This window comes from Delphinus delphis, chromosome 14 (genome assembly GCF_949987515.2).
Source record: "Delphinus delphis chromosome 14, mDelDel1.2, whole genome shotgun sequence".
Classification (NCBI taxonomy): domain Eukaryota; kingdom Metazoa; phylum Chordata; class Mammalia; order Artiodactyla; family Delphinidae; genus Delphinus; species Delphinus delphis.
In genome coordinates this window covers 19,373,524-19,394,995 of record NC_082696.1, presented here as the reverse complement: position 1 = coordinate 19,394,995, position 21,472 = coordinate 19,373,524, and the positions used below count along the sequence as shown (strand labels likewise).

At 38.5% G+C, this 21,472-nt stretch overlaps 1 protein-coding gene across 6 annotated transcripts in view; it reads right to left on the bottom strand.

Annotated features, from left to right (window-relative positions):
- EPM2A (EPM2A glucan phosphatase, laforin) overlaps positions 1 to 21,472 on the bottom strand; it is a 202,871-nt gene that overhangs the window by 134,815 nt on the left and 46,584 nt on the right. For 3 of the 6 annotated variants that reach the window (XM_060029837.1, XM_060029841.1, XM_060029835.1), the window contains exon 1: positions 13,071 to 13,698. The exons of 1 other annotated variant lie outside the window; for it this stretch is intronic. In XM_060029837.1, the coding sequence (XP_059885820.1) occupies positions 13,071 to 13,371 (301 nt within the window). In that variant the 5' untranslated portion in view covers positions 13,372 to 13,698. 2 more of the 6 variants (XM_060029839.1, XM_060029838.1) reach the window with 2 other exon arrangements.

Sequence of the window (21,472 nt, the reverse complement as noted above, 5' to 3'; positions counted from 1 at the left end):
AACGTTTAAAAAGAACCTAGAAGAACTAAAGAGCAAACAAACAATGATGAACAAACACAGTAAATGAAATTAAAAATTCTCTAGAACGAATCAATAGCAGAATAACTGAGGCAGAAAAACGGATAAGTGACCTGGAACATAAAATAGTGGAAATAACTACCACAGAGCAGAATAAAGAAAAAAGAATGAAAAGAATTGAGGACAGTCTCAGAGACGTCTGGGACAACATTAAGCACACCAACATTTGAATTATAGGGGTCCCAGAAGAAGAAGAGAAAAAGAAAGGGACTGAGAAAATATCTGAAGAGATTATAGTTCAAAACTTCCCTAATATGGGAAAGGATAATCAAGGCCAGGAAGCACAGAGAGTCCCATAGAGGATAAATCCAAGAAGAAATATGTCACAACACATTAATCAAACTATCAAAAATTAAATACAAAGAAAAAATATTAAAAGCAGCAAGAGAAAAACAACAAATAACATACAAGGGAATCCCCATAAGGTTAACAGCTGATCTTTCAGCAAAAACTCTGCAAGCCAGAAGGGAGTGGCAGGACGTATTTAAAGTGAAGAAAGGGAAAAACCTACAACCAAGATTACTCTACCCAGCAAGGATCTCATTCAGTTTCGGAGGAGAAATTAAAAGCTTCACAGACAAGCAAAAGCTAAGAGAATTCAGCACCACCAAACCAGCTTTACAACAAATGCTAAAGGAACTTCTCTAGGCAGGACACAAGAGAAGGGAAAGACCTACAATAACAAATGGAAAACAATTAAGAAAATAGTAATAGGAACATACATATCGATAATTACCTTAAATGCAAATGCATTAAATGCTCCCACCAAAAGAAATAGACTGGTTGAATGGATATAAAAACAAGACCCAGATATATGCTATCTACAAGAGACCCACTTCAGACCTAGGAGCACATACAGACTGAAAGTAAGGGGATGGAAAAAACTTTCCCATGCAAATGGAAATCAGAAGAAAGCTGGAGTAGCAATTCTCATATCAGACAAAACAGATTTTAAAATAAAGACTATTACAAGAGGCAAAGAAGGACACTACATAAGGAACAAGGGATCAATCCAAGAAGACGATATAACAATTGTAAATATTATACACCCAACACAGGAGCACCTCAATACATAAGGCAAACGCTAACAGCCATAAAAGAGGAAATCGACAGTAACACAATCATAGTAGGGGACTTTAACACCCCACTTTCACCAATGGAAAGATCATCAAAAATGAAAATAAATAAGGAAACACAAGCTTTAAATGATACATAAAACAAGATGGACTTAATTGATACTTATAGGACATTCCATCCAAAAACAACAGAATACACTGTCTTCTCAAGTGCTTGTGGAACATTCACCAGGATAGATCATATCTTGGGTCACAAATCAAGCCTTAATAAATTTAAGAAAATTGAAATCGTATCAAATATCTTTTCCAACCACAATGCTATGAGACTAGATATCAATTACAGGAATATATCTGTAAAAAATACAAACACATGGAGGCTAAACAATACACTACTAAATGCCCAAGAGCTCACTTAAGAAATCAAAGAGGAAATCAAAAAATACCTAAAAACAAATGACAACAAAAACATGATGACCCTAATCCTATGGGATGCAGCAAAAGCAGTTCTAAGCAGAATGTTTATAGCAATACAATCTTACCTCAAGAAACAAGAAACATCTAAAATAAACAACCTAACTTTACACCTAAAGCAATTAGAGAAAGAAGAACAAAAATACCCAAAGTTAGCAGAGGGAAAGAAATCATAAAGATCAGAGCAGAAATAAATGAAAAAGAAATGAAGGAAACAATAGCAAAGATCAATAAAATTAAAAGCTGGTTCTCTGAGAAGAGAAACAGAATTGATAAACCATTAGCCAGACTCATCAAGAAAAAGGGAGAAGACTCAAATCAATAAAATTAGAAATGAAAAAGGAGAAATAACAACTGACATAGCCGAAATACAAAAGACCATGAGAGATTACTACAAGCAACTCTATGCCAATAAAATGCACAACCTGGAAGAAATGGACACATTCTTAGAAAAGCACAACCTGCCAAGACTGAACCAGGAAGAAATAGAAAATATAAACAGACCAATCACAAGCACTGAAATTGAGACTGCGATTAAAAATCTTCCAACAAACAAAAGCCCAGGACCAGATGGCTTCACAGGCGAATTCTATCAAATATTTAGAGAAGAGCTAACACCTATCCTTCACAAACTCTTCCAAAATATAGCAGAGGGAGGAAGACTCCCAAACTCATTCTAAGAGGCCACCATCATCCTGATACCAAAACCAAAGATGTCACAAAGAAAGAAAACTACAGGCCAATATCACTAATGAGCATAGATGCAAAAATCCTCAACCAAATACAAATAAACAGAATCCAACAGCACATTAAAAGGATCATACACCATGATCAAGTGGGGTTTATCCCAGGAATGCAAGGATTCTTCAATATACACAAATCAATCAATGTGATACACCATATTAACAAACTGAAGGAGAAAAACCATATGATGATCTCAATAGATGCAGAAAAAGCTTTCGACAAAATTCAAAACCCATTTATGATAAAAAGCCTACAGGGAGTAGGCATAAAGGGAATTTCTCTCAACATAATAAAGGCCATATATGACAAACCCACAGTCAACATCGTTTTCAAAGGTAAAAAACTGAAGCCATTTCCTCTAAGATTAGGAAAAAGACAAGGTTGTCCACTACACTACTATTACTCAACATAGTTTTGGAAGTCTTAGCCACAGCAGTCAGAGAAGAAAAGAAATAAAAGGAATCCAAACTGGAAAAGAAGTAAAGCTGTCACTGTTTCCAGATGACATGATACTATACATAGAGAATCCTAAAGATGCCACCAGAAAACTACTAGAGCTAATCAATGAATTTGGTAAAGTAGCAGGATACAAAATTAATGCACAGAAATCTCTTGCATTACTATACACTAATGATGAAAAATCGGAAAGAGAAATTCAGGAAACACTCCCATTTACCACTGCAACAAAAAGAATAAAATACCTAGGAATAAACCTACCTAAGAGGACAAAAGACCTGTATGCAGAAAAGTACAGGACACTGCTGAAAGAAATTAAAGATGATATAAATAGATGGAGAGATATACCATGTTCTTGGATTGGAAGAATCAACATTGTGAAAATGACTATCCTACCCAAAGCAATCTACAGATTCAATGCAATACCTATCAAACCACCACTGGCATTTTTCACAGAACTAGAACAAAAAATTTCACAATTTGTATGGAAACACAAAAGACCCCAAAAGGCCAAAGCAATCTTGAGAAAGAAAAACAGAGCCGGAGGAATCAGGTTTCTGGACTTCAGACAATACTACAAAGCTACAGTAATCAAGACAGTATGGTACTGGCACAAAAACAGAAATATAGATCAGTGGAACAGGATAGAAAGCCCAGAGGTAAACCCATGCACATATGGTTACCTTATTTTTGATAAAGGAGGCAAGAACATACAATGGAGAAAAGACAGCCTCTTCAATAAATTGTTCTGGGAAAACTGGACAGCTACATGTAGAAGAATGAAATTAGAACACTCCCTAATACCATTCAGAAAAATAAACTCAAAATGGATTAATGACCTAAATTTGAGGACAGACACTATAAAACTCTTAGAGGTAAACATAGCCAGAACACACTATGACATATCACAGCAAGATGCTTTTTGACCCACCTCCTAGAGAAATGGAAATAAAAACAAAAATAAACAAATGGGACCTAATGAAACTTAAAATCTTTTGCACAGCAAAGCAAAACATAAACAAGATGGAAAGACAACGCTCAGAATGGGAGAAAATATTTGCAAATGAAGTAATGACAAAGGATTAATCTCCAAAACTTACAAGCAGTTCATGCAGCTCAATATCAAAAAAACAAACAACCCAATCCAAAAATGGGTAGAAGACCTAAATAGACATTTCTCCAAAGAAGATATACAGATTCCTAACAAACAGATGAACTCAACATCATTAATCATTAGAGAAATGCAAATCAAAAGTAAAATGAGGAATCACCTTACACCAGTCAGAATGGCCATCATCAAAAAGTCTACAAACAATAAATGCTGGAGAGGGTGTGGAGAAAAGGGAACCTTCTTGCACTGTTGGTGGGAAGGTAAATCGATACAGCCACTACGGAGAACATTATGGAGGTTCCTTAAAAAACTAAGAATAGAATTACCATGTGTGCCAGCAATCCCACTACTGGGCATCCCACTGAGAAAACTCTTCAGAAAGAGCCATGTACCACAATGTTCATTGCAGCTCTATTTACAATAGCCAGGACACAGAATCAACATATGTTTCCATCAACAGATGAATGGATAAAGAAGATGTGGCACATATATACAATGGAATATTACTCAGCCATAAAAAGAAATGAAATTGAGTTACTTGTAGATAGGTGGATGGAGCTAGAGTCTGTCATACAGAGTGAAGTAAGTTAGAAAGAAAAAACCAAATACCATATGCTAACACATATACATGGAATCTAAAAAACAAACAAACAAAAAAAACGGTTATGAAGAACCTAGGGGCAGAACAGGAATAAAGATGCAGACGTAGAGAATGGACTTGAGGGCACAGGTAGTGGGAAGGGTAAGCTGGGATGAAGTGAGAGAGTGGCACGGACATATGTACACTACCAAATGTAAAACAGATAGCTAGTGGGAAGCAGCTGCATAGCACAGGGAGATCAGCTCGGTGCTTTGTGACCACCTAGAGGGCTGGGATAGGGAGGGTGGGAGGGAGAGGCAAGAGGGAAGAGATATGGGGATATATGTATGTGTACATCTGATTCACTCTGTTATAAAGTAGAAACTAACACACCATTGTAAAGCAATTATACTCCAATAAAGATGTTACAAAAAATGGTAATAGCAACATACATATGGATAATTACCTTAAATGTTAATGGATTAAATGCTCCAACCAAAAGACACAGGTTTGCTGAATGGATACAAAAACAAGACCCATATATATGCTGTCTACAAGAGACCCACTTCAGACCTAGGAACACATACAGACTGAAAGTGAGGGGATGGAAAAAGATATTCCATGCAAATGGAAATCAAAAGAAAGCTGGAGTAGCAATACTCATATCAGATAAAATACATGTTAAAATAAGGAATGTTACAAGAGACAAGGAAGGACACTACAAAATGATCAAGGGATCAATCCAAGAAGAAGATATAACAATTATAAATATATATGCATACGACATAGGAGCACCTCAATACATAAGGCAACTGCTAACAGCTATAAAAGAGGAAATAGACAGTAACATAGTAATAGTGGGGGACTTTAACACCTCACTTATACCAATGGACAGATCATCCAAAATGAAAATAAATAAGGAAACAGAAGCTTTAAATGACACAATTGACCAGATAGATTTAATTGTTATTTATAGGACATTCCATCCAAAAGCAGCAGATTACATTTTCTTCTGAAGTGCTCACGGAACATTCTCCAGGATAGATCGCTTCTTGGGTCACAATCAAGCCTCAGTAAATTTAAGAGAATTGAAATCATATCAAGCATCTTTTCTGACCACAACGCTATGAGATTAGAAACGAATTACAGGGAAAAAAACATAAAAAACACAAGCACATGGAGGCTAAACAATACGTTACTAAATAACCTAGAGATCACTGAAGAAATCAAAGAGGAAATCAAAAAATACCTAGAGACAAATGACAATGAAAACACGACGTTCCAAAACCTATGGGATGTAGCAAAAGTAGTTCTAAGAGGGAAGTTTATAGCTATACAAGCCTACCACAAGAAACAAGAAAAATCTCAAGTAAATAATCTAAACTTACACCTAAAGGAACTAGAGAAAGAAGAACAAACAAAACCCAAAGTTAGCAGAAGGAAAGAAATCATAAAGATCAGAGCAGAAATAAATGAAATAGAAACAAAGAAAACAATAGCAAAGATCAATAAAACTGAAAGTTTGTTCTTTGAGAAGACAAACAAAATTGATAAATCATTAGCCAGACTCATCAAGAAAAAGAGGGAGAGGACTCAAATCAATAAAATTAGAAATGAAAAAGGACAAGTAACAACTGACATAGCAGAAATATAAAGGATCATGAGAGATTACTACAAGCAACTCTATGCCAATAAAATGGACAACCTGGAAGAAATGGACACATTCTTAGAAAGGTATAACCTTCCAAGACTGAACCAGGAAGGAACAGAAAATACGAACAGACCAAGCACAAGTAATGAAATTGCAACTGTGATTAAAAATCTTCCAACAAGGGCTTCCCTTGTGGTGCAGTGGTTGAGAGTCCGCCTGCCGATGCAGGGGACGCAGGTTTGTGCCTCGGCCCGGGAATATCCCACATGCTGTGGAGTGGCTGGGCCTGTGACCCATGGCCGCTTAGCCTGCACGTCCGGAGCCTGTGCTCCGCAACGGGAGAGGCCACAGAAGTGAGAGGCCCGCGTACCGCAAAAAAAAAAAACCTTCCAACAAAAAAAAGTCCAGGACCAGATGGCTTCACAGGTGAATTCTACCAAACATTTAGAGAAGAGCTAACATCCATCCTTCTCAAACTCTTCCAAAAAATTGCAGAGGAAGGAACACTCTCAAACTCATTCTACAAGGCCACCATCACCCTGATACCAAAACCAGATAAAGAAAAAGAAATTTTCTTTTTTCTACAAAAAAATAAAAACAAAAAGAAATTTTCTTTTTTTCTACAAAAAAAAGAAAATTACAGACCAATATCACTGATGAATATAGATGCAAAAATCCTCAATAAAATACTAGCAGACAGAATCCAACAACACATTAAAAGGATCATACACCACGATCAAGTGGGATTTATCCCAGGGATGCAATATGTGCAAATTCAATATATGCAAATCAATCAATGTGATCAATCAATGTGATACACCATATTAATAAACTGAAGAAGAAAAACCATATGATCATCTCAATAGATGTAGAAAAGCTTTTCACAAAATTCAACGCCCATTTATGATAAAAACTCTCCAGAAAGTGGGCATAGAGGGAACCTACCTCAACATAATAAAGGCCATATATGACAAACCCACAGCAAACATCATTCGCAGTGATGAAAAACTGAAAGCATTTCCTCTAAGATCAGGAACAAGACAAGGATGTCCACTCTCACCAAAATTATTCAGCATAGTTTTGGAAGTCCTAGCCACGGCTGTAAGAGAAGAAAAAGAAACAAAAGGAATACAAATTGGAAAAGAAGAAGTAAAACTGTCACTGTTTGCAGAGGACATGATACTATACATAGAGAATCCTAAAGATGATACCAGAAAACTACTAGAGCTAGTCAATGAATTTGGTAAAGTAGCAGGATACAAAATTAATGCACAGAATCTCTTGCATTCCTATACACTAATAATGAAAAATCTGAAGGAGAAATTCTGGAAACACTCCCATTTACCACTGCAACAAAAAGAATAAAATACCTAGGAATAAACCTACCTAGGGAGACAAAAGACCTGTATGCAGAAAACTATAAGACACTGATGAAAGAAATTAAAGATGATACCAACAGATGGAGAGATATACCATGTTCTTGGATTGGAAGAATCAATATTGTGAAAATGACTATACTACCCAAAGCAATCTACAGATCCAATGCAATCCCTATCAACTTACCAATGGCAGTTTTTAAGGAACTAGAAAACATCATCTTAAAATTTGTATGGAGACACAAAAGACCCTGAATAGCCAAAGCAGTCTTGAGGGAAAAACACGGAGCTGGAGGAATCAGACTCCCTGACTTCAGACTATGCTACAAAGCTACAGTAAGCAAGACAATATGGTACTGGCACAAAAACAGAAACATAGATCAATGGAACAAGATAGAAAGCCCAGAGATAAACCCACGCACCTATGGTCAACTAATCTATGACAAAGGAGGCAAAGATATACAATGGAGAAGACAGTCTCTTTAATAAGTGGTGCTGGGAAAACTGGACAGCTACATATAAAAGAATGAAATTAGAACACTCCCTAACACCATACACAAAAATAAACTCAAAATGGATTTGAGACCTAAATGTAAGACCAGACACTATAAAACTCTTAGAGGAAAACACAGGAAGAACACTCTTTGACATAAATCACAGCAAGATCTTTTTTGATCCACCTCCTAGAGTAATAGAAGTAAAAACAAAAATAAACAAATGGGACCTAATGAAACTTCAAAGCCTTTTCACAGCAAAGGAAACCATAAATGAGACCAAAAGACAGCCCTCAGAATGGGAGAAAATATTTGCAAACGAATCAATGGACAAAGGATTAATCTCAAAAATATATAAACAGCTCATGCAGCTCAATATTAAAGAAACAAACAACCCAATCCAAAACTGGGCAGAAGACCTAAATAGACATTTCTCCAAAGAAGACATACAGATGGCCAAGAAGCACATGAAAGATGCTCAACATCACTAATTATTAGAGAAATGCAAATCAAAACTACAATGAGGTATCAGCTCACACCAGTTAGAATGGGCATCATCAGAAAATCTACAAACAACAAATGCTAGAGAGGGTGTGGAGAAAAGGGAACCCTCTTGCACTGCTGGTGGGACTGTAAATTGATGCAGCCACTATGGAGAACAGTATGGAGGTTCCTTAAAAAACTAAAACTAGAATTACCATATGATCCAGCAATCCCACTACTGGGCATATACCCAGAGAAAACCATAATTCAAAAAGACACATGCACCCCAATGTTCATTGCAGTACTATTTACAATAGCCAGGTCATGGAAGCAACCTAAATGCCCATCGGCAGACGAATGAATAAACAAGTTGTGGTACATATATACAATGGAATATTACTCAGCCATAAATCGGAATGAAATTGAGTCATTTGTTGAGACGTGGATGGATCTAGAGACTGTCATACAGAGTGAAGTAAGTCAGAAAGGGAAAAACAAATATCATATATTAACGCATGTATGTGGAACCTAGAACAATGGTACAGATGAACTGGTTTGCAGGGCAGAAGTTGAGACACAGATGTAGAGAACAAACATATGGACGCCAAGGGGGGAAAACCGTGGTGGGGTGGGGATGGTGGTGTGCTGAATTGGGCGATTGGGATTGACATGTATACACTGATGTGTATAAAATTGATGACTAATAAGAACCTGCAGTATAAAAAAACAAACAAAAACAACTAATACTAAATTTTCTTTGGGTTATTTGTATGGAAATATGTTAATATAAATGTTTCAGACATTACATGAAATTTCTAAAAATCTTATATGTTCTGGTATAATGTTATAAGTCATTATTCTCGTTATTACTTTAAAATATGTTTCTCAGAAATAACTAAATTTCCTTGTCAATTGCATTATTATGAACTTTCATCAAATCTTTAACCATGGTCATTTTGAAGTCTTTTGTCATTTGCAGACAGTTCTGGGTGTACTCTGATGCTTTTGCAAATATATTCCTATAAAAGGGTTTCATCTTCAAGGAATTCATGGAAAAGACTCTGACAAGTACAGGTTTCTGGTAACTGACTATACTGCTGAACTGAATGAATAAGCATTTTCAGAACTCTAATGGAAAACTGATGAATTTATAAAAGTGCTAACAAAAGATCAAGATGAAAAAAAATTAATTACATGGGACTGAGTGAACTGATGAGGATGATTATAATTTTTGTGACTTTCTGTTTGAATAAAAAAAAAATCCCACAAAGACTCAGAGACAAAAAATATACAAATCAATTTTCACTGCAAAGTAAAGGAGCTGTTACAGTGGAGGATTACTGGACTGAATGTCAATATTATGACATAGTGTGAGTGTGTTTCGTGTTTGGTAATTGCAATCATTGTTGCTTTTGTTGTGGCCATCCATTTACAATGTTTGGTGTCAGTTTATCTCTTGTAAAAATAAAATACAGGGTGTGTGTGTGAAAAAAAAAGTATAAAAAAATACCAAAAAAAATTATTTGAGGATACAATCCAATGAAATGATTAAGACATTCAAGAAAGTGGAAGATTTGGAATCCTTAACAATGCAACACACATCGGAGTTCAATTAAAAACAACAAAAATAAAAGTCTCAGCTGTGCTCAGAAAGCTATATATTAGTGAAAATTGGAACAAAAATCCCAATTCTTCAAGGAAAAGAATGTTTTCAAAAAGTGAGGAATTTGCATTCATCCAATACTGCATTTAAGCTAGGAAATTTTGATGATCAACGTGCTGTTTCTGTTTTTAAAAAGTAACTAGAAAGTTTGAAACAAGGTGTAGAACATGGCCACCCAAACATAAAGTAAAATGAGCTCTGGTATCACTTTAAATAAAAATCTGAGCATGATTTACAGTGTAAGAGAAGAGAGCTTTTCCTCCTGGTACACAGGTTTCATGTCACAGAATTATATTTCCAAACTTTTAATGAGTGCAACTGAACTACTTAGTTCCACACTAATTATTTCCTAATCATAATAGTAACAATAACAAACACTTATTTAACACTTAATATATGTCTTATTCTAAGCTCTTTAGATTTATTAGCCAGTTTAGTCCTTTCAACAACAGCACAGTAAAGTGACTTGCCCAAGGTCACACACTGGTTGGTGAAGCCATTCTGGCTCTAGAATCCTTGCTCTTAAAAATAGGCTATGCGGGCTTCCCTGGCGCAGTGGTTGAGAGTCCGCCTGCCAATGTAGGGGACGCGGGCTCGTGCCCCAGTCCGGGAAGATCCCACACGCCGCGGAGCGTCTGGGCCCATGAGCCATGGCCGCTGAGGCTGCGCGTCCGGAGCCTGTGCTCCGCAACTGGAGAGGCCGCAGCAGTGACAGGCCCGCGTACCGCAAAAAAACAAACAAACAAACAAAATAGGCTATGCTGCGCCTCGTGATGCTCTTTGTTAACTTACAGTTCTTAGAATCAACCTATCCACCTCAAACAAGAAGGCACAGCAACAATTATAAAACAGAATACAAATTATATGTTAATAGAACTTAATGTAGAAATGATGATTAACCAAAGTAAGGAGAAGGGGAGGAATGTGTAGGTGAGTTATTTTTCTTATCCTTTTACATAGGAGTAACTTTCTATGTAACAGAAGCATAGTACAGAAATTTCTATATAATAGAAAGTCAACAATAAACTACATATATGCAGTATAAAATAATAATATAAAAACCAGCAGGGAGGAGAGAGATAATGAACTTGAGCTAAATTCCTCATATTTCACAGCAAGTATGATGGTTAATTTAATGGGTATACAGCAGCTGTCAATAGATATTGTCTAATTTTAATTTAAATGTAATATATAACTTGTATGGTAACTCAGAAAATCTAAAAACAGAAAAATTCAACTTGATATATTAAGAAATAGCAATATAAGCAAATTATTCAGAACTTTGGGAGGAATATCAGAAAAACTAAAAATAGAAAAGGAGAGAGACTGGGGAAAGGGAAGAATCTTTCTTTTTTACCATCCTAATTTTTATTAAAATGATCAGATATTACTTTATTATGAAAAATAATTATATAATACTATTAATAATAGTAATATCCTGTAAAGAAGGGCATAATTGATGAGAGTACCTTTCAGTCCTGGCATCGTAATACAAAAAGACAATAAACGTCACCAGACCATGAAACTCAGCGGGGTACAAAGAGGAACAAGGAAAAAATATATATATAAACATATTACAGAACACTCATGCTCTTTGCAGATTCTTTGATTCCACATCATTATGGGCTAAGTGGCCCATTTTTGTCATATAAACTTCCACAGAGACATTTCATCCACTTTAGACAACTACTGAGCCACACATACTCCAATCCCCAACTTTGCACATTTCATTTAAAGAAAGGACTGTCTAAATTCACACATCGCGGGCAGGATTCTACACTGGCATAAAGTTTTCAGGGAATAATTTGGTAGTCCTTACTGGAATGTAAAATATGGCCACGCTTTGACCTAACAGTTTCACTTCTCAGAATCTACCATACAGGAACATTCCCAAATGCTCAAAGATAACTTTATACACAGATTTCCAATTAAGCTATTACTGTTTATAACAGAGGAAGACAGAAAACAACCTAAATGCACATTGGTAAATGCAGAATATTTCGTTGCCATTTAAAAAATGAAATATACATTTATACGAGTGGCACTAAAAGGTATCCGCAACCTTTACAGAGCAAGAAAAAGCAGGATAGAGAATAATATATTAACCAATTTATGTGTGAGATAGATACATGTCATATATTGGTCTGTGTGCAGTGGACTTAGGGTGTGTGGAGGACACAAGTTTTTACTTTGTACATTTTTTGCTTTTGTTTTTGATTTTTTACAGCCAGCATGTATTGTTTTTATATTTTAAGAAATCAGAGCATATCTCAACTGTCATATATTCGGGGCTTTAAAAAAAATCAAAAAGAGAAACGCTCAACGTTTTTCCAGTAGTTCATTCTCAAATCGAAAAGAAGAAAAAAATAATACACTAGAGATAGCACGTTGCAGTTTAGGATTAGCGAAAAGGGTAGCTTCACTGGTTGGGTCATTTTTTAGTGAATCGGGGCAAGAAAATGAGGGCACAAAAACAGTCAAGGCAGAGTTCAGGAGCGAACCCAGGAGCGGCGGGGGACCTGGCAGACCGGGAACCCGCGCAGGGAGGACGCGGAGGGCGAGGGGGACCGAGGCCCGAACCGGGTCCTGTGTTTGTGGGAAAGAGGTCGGAGGAGCAAAGACCGAAGGGGCGGGAGGACAGAAACCCAGAAACCCAGCCTCCATCTAGCGAACCTGTTGGGTGCGGGAGGCGCGGCTGGGGCGACAGCTGGGCGGACAGAGAAGGGTCAGCCCAGGGCGCCCGGGGAGTTCAGACAGCTTGTGAAGCCCGAGCGCCGGGCAAAGCGCCCGGGAAGTCGCGGCGGGGACTGTGGGGCCCGCCCCAGGCCGAGGCCGAGGCCAAGGCCAAGGCCGAGGCCGGGATGCAGGCCGGCGCAGCTCCCAGTACCTTCCCAGGAGAGCTCTCCTCCCGGCTCGCGCTTCAGGAACTTGTACCAGAACGTGTCCACGCGGCCCGGCTCCGCCCCATCCTGCGCCACCTCCTCGGCCGCCAGCTCCACCTCCCCGAGCCACAGGCCCGGTTCCTGCAGCGCCAGTGTCCCAGCGCCCGCTGCCGTGCCCGCCGGCTTCAGGCGCACCGCCCCGCGCGGCTCCCAGCGCCCCAGCTCAGGCCGAGACCCCACGACCAGCAGCTCCGGCCCGGCCCCGGCCACCGCGGGCGGCACCACCACCCCGAAGCGGAACCGCATGGCAGCGGGCGGCGCGGCTCCCGGGCACCAGTCTCCCTGCGACCGGCGGACGCGACCCGAGCGCCAGGCGGCAGCGGCGATTGGGCGGCGGCGCGCGAGGCCTGGACGCGCGAGGCGCGGACGCTGGCAGGGACACGTGCGATGCTGCACCTTTTTTGGGCTGCATCACGCGGCCCAGGAGCCCGAGGATGATCCAGGCCGGGGCCTTTGGCCGCGGGAAGTGGTCAGCTGGGGCCACCACCCGTCTCTCCCCGAGAAAGAGCTTGGCCCCTGCCCGCTGCCTCTTCCAGCGGCTCCGCGGACGTCTGGGGACGCATCGGAAGCAAGGAAAAGGGGTTAAGAAAGGAAATAAAACATCTCATAAGCCCCGAGATTTTCCAGTAATCTTTCTAAAAACCTCGAAATTATTTTTGTGAGAGTCGTAGGAAGAAGAGAATGGCATATAGAAAGCAGCCTCCACAATAGTGAAGTTGGGGAAAGATCCTGCAGCGGTGTCTGGAGAGCTCCGGACCTTCAACAGGTCACTTACACTCTCTGGGCCTCAGGTTCTTACCTGTAAACTGAGGGTATAAAATAATGATCTTTAAAGACCCTGCCGGCTCTAAAGTTTTTCTGATTAGTGGAAGAGGCGCCATTCAGAGCCCAGAGCTCGTGCAAAAACACTGAATACTTTTCCCTTGCCTAGACCAATTTGATGCCTGAAATGACACATGATCACTTTCTTTTTTCGAAAGAGTGTTATAATACTTTAGTACGTATAAAAATGGTTTAAAGTAAATATTTTCAAGCCTTTCCAAGGTAAAACAAAACCCAAAAACGGTAATTCTATGACTGTAAATATATGACTGACAATTTTTAAATGGCATAAAATAAAGCTTTTTGCTTTGAATTTGCTTTCAGTAAAAGTCAGTAATATTTTTTCAACTTAAAACATCATTCTGTGTCCAGAAACACAGGCTTATAGTTATTTGATCAAAAGAAAACTGTTAGGGGTAGGGCGTGGAGGAGGGGGGCTTTAATTTTGGTCACTACCTTAAGAAAACCACCTGTCCTGTTTACATAATCTGTTACTTTTTGATTCTTTATTAAAATTGTTCTCGTGGTCTTAACATTTCTATATTCATCAGCACTTAACATAGCAATCTTATGTGAACTAAAGACACACAAAGACACGTCTTTACCAGTATTTGAAAGCTTGTGAATAGTGGGGGGAAAGTCAAAAAATTTCAGACATTCAGAATATAAGTAGAACAGAAAGAAGTATAAAAATGTAAACCATACAAACTCAGTCTCTCTGTGGAACAATTAGTAAACTTTTAATACATTTCACTTTTAAATATCGATATTCCACTCAGTGTTTGGTTAGTTGCTAAGCTTAGGGATAAACACAAAGAAAAATGTGAAGACAGCAGGGCTGGCCAAATACGGCTGATTCAGTAGCAAAGCAGACATTAAATCACAGTGACAAGTGAGTCCGTTTATTCAAATTGCTGCTACAAAATATTCTTAATTTTAGGAAAATAAGAGTCATTTGGCCATGCAAGGACCCTGGAAGCTGACAGTTCAGAACTTTCTTGTGTTCTGCCATGCTGCTGTGTTGTGTACTTTCCAAATGGCATTATTCCCATCAGCTCTTCCAAAGGGAATACTGCCCATTCTGTAGATGAAACAATGACAAAAAAGAAAACAATATATTTTTCAATAGACATTATTTCCTTTTCTCCTCTCTCCTCGTAAAGAAGTTGCGTAATTTTAACAGTTGGAAGCACCCTTTTAAGCCCGTAAATAAAATTTATAACAGCTTATTTTATGGCATGCATGGATTTAAATATAGTACGAATGTGACGGCTACATTGCGCCCCAAGTAAAATGCAATTGGAAAGAGAGAAATACCAAAATATAAAAATACATATTTTAAAGTCTCAATCATACTTTGACTGTCAATCATTTTAATTTATTAACTATGATAGTTATAATAGTTATGGAGCCCTTTTTATGTGCCAGATACATGGTTTTCATATTCATATTATCTCATTTAATTCTCTCACCAATCCTATGAGATAACTGCAATTGTTATCCCTATTTTTATATGCGAGAAAACAAGCAAGCAAGGTCCAGTAAACAGCCCACAGCAAGGAAGGGGCAGAGCCAGATGCTAAAAGACACCCATTCATCTTATAGTTAAAGATAAGATAATATAACATAATATTTGATTTCTGATAAGTAAATCATTTACAGAATGCATTTAAATCCCAGCATATTTAAATAAGTTATTCTCCATTAATTCTTAATAAAGAAATGAACTTTCTGTAAATACTTGCTGTGACTAAATTCATGCTTAGGAATGATGGAATAGAAGGATCATAAGTGGCAGTCTAAACTGATCAATGAGATCTGTAAAGACATAAATATCTTGGTATCTAAAGTGGATTTGACCTCAGGTTCTAGAAAATGGTCATTTTTATGCCTTAATATGCCTATCTTGTTGGCAGTAGTAACACAAATTTAAGAAGGCAAGGTGAAAAAATTTACCAATTATTAAGCTGTGTTATTCCCAACTCGTTTTTCTTGTTGAGTTCTCCATGTAAGATTTCTTTTACATTTCAATGACTCGGGATATTTATTAAAAGAGATTAGTTATGAAATCCATTTGGGGTCAGATTCTTGATGCTATAATGACAAGATGAATTTAGAACAAGAATTAGCCCAGCAGAGTAACATAACTCTGATAATAATTTTTAAAAGACCAAACTAATTTGTTGTCATTGAATTTCATTTCTATAGTGCTATCTTATATATAACTACAATGTATCTTAAAGAATGGGTGATAAGTTCAAATTTAGAGTTTCAGGATGCAATTCAAATGCAAATTCTTTCAAAGCCCCCCCCCCCCCCCCCTCAACCCGGGAAAGCTCTTACTTGGATCTCTGGTAATTTATGATTTCTGAAGCAATCTTTCACTAGTCAGTGAGTTATCATGTCTTTCCTTATAATATTGTGTATGTATTCACACACTCACTGATGTAAAACATATTTCAACCAAGTAGTTTAGGAACCATTATAAGTATTAGTTTATTACTTGTCAGAACATACTGAGTTAAATGTGTCACATATACTATTTCCAATTTCATAGCTTAAAAAATAATAATAAAAGCAAAACCAGACAAAACATTCCAGGGAGAATTTGAATACAGCTTAGAGATGTTTGCATATTGCAACTGACTTTTTTCTGGCTTGGAAAATTGTAGGTTAGGCTACTTGAAATCCCTTTGAGTATCTGGAGCAATAGAAGGGTTTGAGCTATACCAAGGCTTTGTTCAAAAATCCCACAACATTTCTCAACTAGTTAAAAAATCCATGTCCCTTTTTGGTATATATAAAAATCTTCTTGGGGCTTCCCTGGTGGCGCAGTGGTTGAGAGTCCGCCTGCCGATGCAGGGCACACGGGTTCATGCCCCGGTCCGGGAAGATCCCACATGCCGCGGAGCGGCTGGGCCTGTGGGCCATGGCCGCTGAGCCTGCGCGTCCGGAGCCTGTGCTCCGCAACGGGAGAGGCCACAACACTGAGAGGCCCGCGTACCGCAAAAAAAAAAAAAAAAAAAAAAAAAACTATCTCCAGGAGATTCCAATAATTCGACTTCCCACCCCACACAGTCAGGGAAGTACTGCATTTTCAGTGCATCAGCAACAGCCAGTTTTGTCATGCATATTTCTCTGTAATTTATATGATCAAAATATTAATTGTTAGAAATGCTCCAAGTATAAAATTACAATGAAATGTATGCCTTTTCCAATGACATTGACTCTGCCCCTCCCCTCAAACATCCCTCCCTCACACATCCCTTCCCACTATCCGCATTGTAAAACCCACCTCCCTACACTTCTCAGCTGGAAACCTCTACGCAACAGGTCAGTCGAGCCTGGGTTCTGTTAGGCGATGACCTCAGCTGACTTTTCCTAGGGAAAGTAGTGGGCCAAGCGAGGTGCCCAGACCTTGAGGTTAGAGACACCAGCTTAGAGCGTCCTTCAGTGGTAAAAAGATCCTCCTAGGTCTGGGGTAACTTGAATGGCAGGCTCATTAACACCTTTCTCAAGGAGGGTAGAGGGCCTGATAATTCAACCCTTGGGAATAAAAGAGTCATGGCTGGAAGGGAAGATCTGAAACTCCCAAGGGAACTTTCAAAGAGTTTGAGAAAAAGGAAGGAGTTTAGCTGGAAGCAGAGCTGACGTATTTATCCTTAAATGGAGAATGGAGACTAAAGTGGAGGAGGTGGGCAATTGTTAGTGGGGAGGCAAGCCAGGAGGCAAAGCTGAAAGTACTTTTTAAGAATTTGAGAACACTGTAATTGACCCTTTGCTTATTTTTCCTCACCATTGTATGTGTTTGCATTAAGAATAAAAGTACTTTAAACATGAAACCATTTAGGGTGCCTATTTCTAAGATTGGGAGAGGAAGGAAGGCAGAAAGTTGTTTAGAAGACATTCCTTTACTACATCATCAGCTGGACAAAGACCAGGATCCCGGAGAGGAAAGTAAGCATTGGTGGGAGCTATAAAGGAGAAGCCTGAGGTGAAACCCCATCGGCCTTCAAGAGGAAAGAAAGGATAAAGCCAGGATCTGAGTAAGTGCTCTGGGCCTTCCCCAAATCTCTAGTTCTTACTAGGACCTCAGGAGCTCCCTGGAAATGCAGAAATAAGTTAGAAGGAGGGGGTGTCCTCGTATTTTAATCAATGGAACAAGCCACTTTTTAAAAGATATATACTTGTCCAAGCATGCATTATGGACATTGTCCAAGTATAATTTTCCAGAATGAATCTCTTGCAAATTAAGGAGGGAACCAGCAGGATGGTAAAGATGGTTCAAAAAGAATTCAAGATGCAATGTATATAGACACTGAAAGACTGCTAGAAGTTTACTAGGTTAAACACAAAATTGATTAATTTCCCACGAGGCAATAAAAATGTGACTTTTGGGTTTATCTATTCTACCACACAGAAATCACTTGCGTCTTTAACAGATAAACATTTACAAAATTTAATATATAACTTTGGGAGTAGGGCCCTAATCAATGGTAAACAGTAACATAAATCAAGACATGAAGAATCTCATAAAAAGCTGAATAATTCTTGAATGCATCTGGTGGACACTGCTCCAGACTGCCCGACATGTAGTCAATCTTGCATCTTACCTCTAAGTTTTGAATACTTTTTATTAGCAATATATAATAATAATAATAACTTCTCATTTATTGAGCGCCCATCTACCATGAGGTAGGCACTGCGCTGGGTGTCTAACATACCTTATTTAACCCTCTCCATATTTCCATGACATAGTTATTATCTCCATTTTACAGAAGAAGGATGAAAGTTTCTGAAACATTAACTGATTTGCCTCAGGTCATACAGCTAATAAACGACAGAGCCAGGAACTCTACCCAGGAATGTCTCTCTAGCCAGGGACTCAGCATATGGTTGTGCAGCTAAGATACTGCACGGAAGCACTGGGCTAGAGGGATCAGTGGGGGCTGAAACATAGCAGATGCTCTGCTTGCAAAGCCTTTTCCTCTGGGTGCTTTTTCCTTCCCATAAAATACCTGCTCCTTGGTAAGCCTAGTGCCACAGGGTAAATCTGTAGAAAGCCATGGGGGCTGAGAGTGCCCAGGGGTGACATATGTCACTACTTCCTTCTCCCAGAGGGAAATACTCCCAGTTCCCACAAAGGTATATACAAGCTAAAGCCCTGATTCCAAAAGTTTAAAAAAACAAACAACCCAATTAAAAAACGGGCAGAAGAACTGAACAGTCATTTTTCTAAAGAGGAAATGCAGATGGCCAACAGACACATGAAAAGATGCTCAACATTGCTAATCATCAGGGAAATGCAAATCGAAACCACAATGAGATATTACCCCACACCTGTCAGAATGGTTATCATCAAAAAGAACACAAGTATCTTGTATTGGCGAGGGTATGGAGAAAAGGGAACTCTCGTACACTGTTGGTGAGAATGTAAGTTGGAAAACAGTATGGTGGTTTCTCAAAAACCTAAAAATAGAGCTACCATATGATCCAGCAATTCCGCTCCTGAATATATATCCGAAAAAAAAAAAACACTAATTCGAAAAGATACATGCACTCCAATGTTCATAATGGCATTATTTATAATTGCCAAGATATAGAGACAACCTAAGTGTCCATCAACAGATGAATGGATAAAGAAGATGTTTATACACACACACACACACACACACACACACACACAGTGGAATACTATTCAGCCATAGAAAAGAATGAGATTTTTGCCATTTGTAGCAACATGGATGGACTTCGAGGGCCTTGTGCTAAGTGAAATAAGTCAGACAGAGAAATACAAATAACATATGATATCACATATATGTGGAATCTAAAAAACACAACAAACTAGTGAATATAACAAAAAAGAAGCAGACTCACAGATATAGAGAGGAAATTAGTGGTTACCAATGGAGAAAGGGAAGTGGGGGACAATATAGAGGTAGGGGTTTAAGCGGTACAAACTATTAGGTATAAAGCAAGCTACAAGGATATATTGTACACATGGGAAATATAGCCATATTTTCTAACAACTATAAATGCAGTATAACCTTTAAAAATTGTGAATCACTATATTGTACACCTGTAACTTATATAATATGTATATCAACTATAACTTCACTTCAATTTTAAAAAGTAGCCAAAAAAACAAGAACAAAAATAAAGGCAGACCAGACAGTCTGCCACATAATATTGTCATAGACACAGTACCACAGTGCAAAGTTTGTGTAAGAAGGAGGGAGGGGAAGGGGACAAGAAAAAAAATGTAAAAAAAAATTAATGACAAGAAAAGGGAACCCTAATACACTGTTGGTGGCAATGTAAAGTGACACAGCCACTATGGAGAACAGTGTGGAGGCTCCTTAAAAAACTAAAAATACAACTACCATATGACCCAGGAATCCCACTACTGGGCATATACCCTGAGAAAACCATAATTCATAAAAACACATGCACCTCAATATTCATAGCAGCACTATTTACAATAGCCGGGTCATGGAAGCAACATAAATGTCCATTGACAGTGGAATGGATAAAGTAGATGTGGTACATATATACAATGGAATATTACTCAGCCATAAAAAGGAATGAAATTGTGTCATTTGTAGAGACGTGGAAGGACCTAGAGAGTGTCATACAGAGTGATGTAAGTCAGAAACAGAAAAGCAAATATCGTATACTATAATACATATACGTGGAATCTAGAAAAATGGTTTAGATGATCTTAGTTGCAAAGAAGAAATAGAGACACAGACCTAGAGAACAAATGTATGGACACCAAGGGGAAAAGGAGTGGGGTGGGAAGAATTGGGAGGCTGGGACTGACACATATACATTATTGATACTATGTATAAAATGGACAACTGATGGGAACATGCTGTGTAGCACAGGGGACGCACCTAGTGCACTGTGGTAACCTAAATGAGGGAAGTCCAAAAGGGAGGGGGTATCTGTATGTGTATGGAGGTTTCACTTTTTTGTGCAGTGGAGGCTAACACAACCTTGTAAAGCAACCACACCCCAATAAAAATTAATTAGAAAAAATTAATGACAACTGTATAGACACAGTTTAGTAAATCTCAATATTTTTACTCATTAACACAGATCCTTAGCAAAATTACAGCTATAAGCAGATTATATATAACAGCCTGGACAAATACAGATGTATCTAACTAAATGTAGAACAGTAGCCTAGGCTTTATACACATGCGCTGTGATGAGATTGCCTGGCTGTAGGGGTCTGCCATGTGGCGGCTGCCGCCCCCTCTGCTAAGACCTAGTTCTGCAAGAACTTCACAGGAAACTTCACAGCCGTTCTGTAGCTCTGGGAACTCTGAGAGATGAGTGAAACAGGAAACAAAAATTCTACTGCTTCCTTCCTTAAAAGGAGGCCAGAGAAGGCTATGATGAGGGGAACAGTTTACTGAACCCGACTGAGCACATTTCACTTCAATTTATAAATATTACCAGATGGAGGGAGGCTCTAGTCTCTAGGCCACTGCACAAAAAAGAACTTGCAGAATGTACG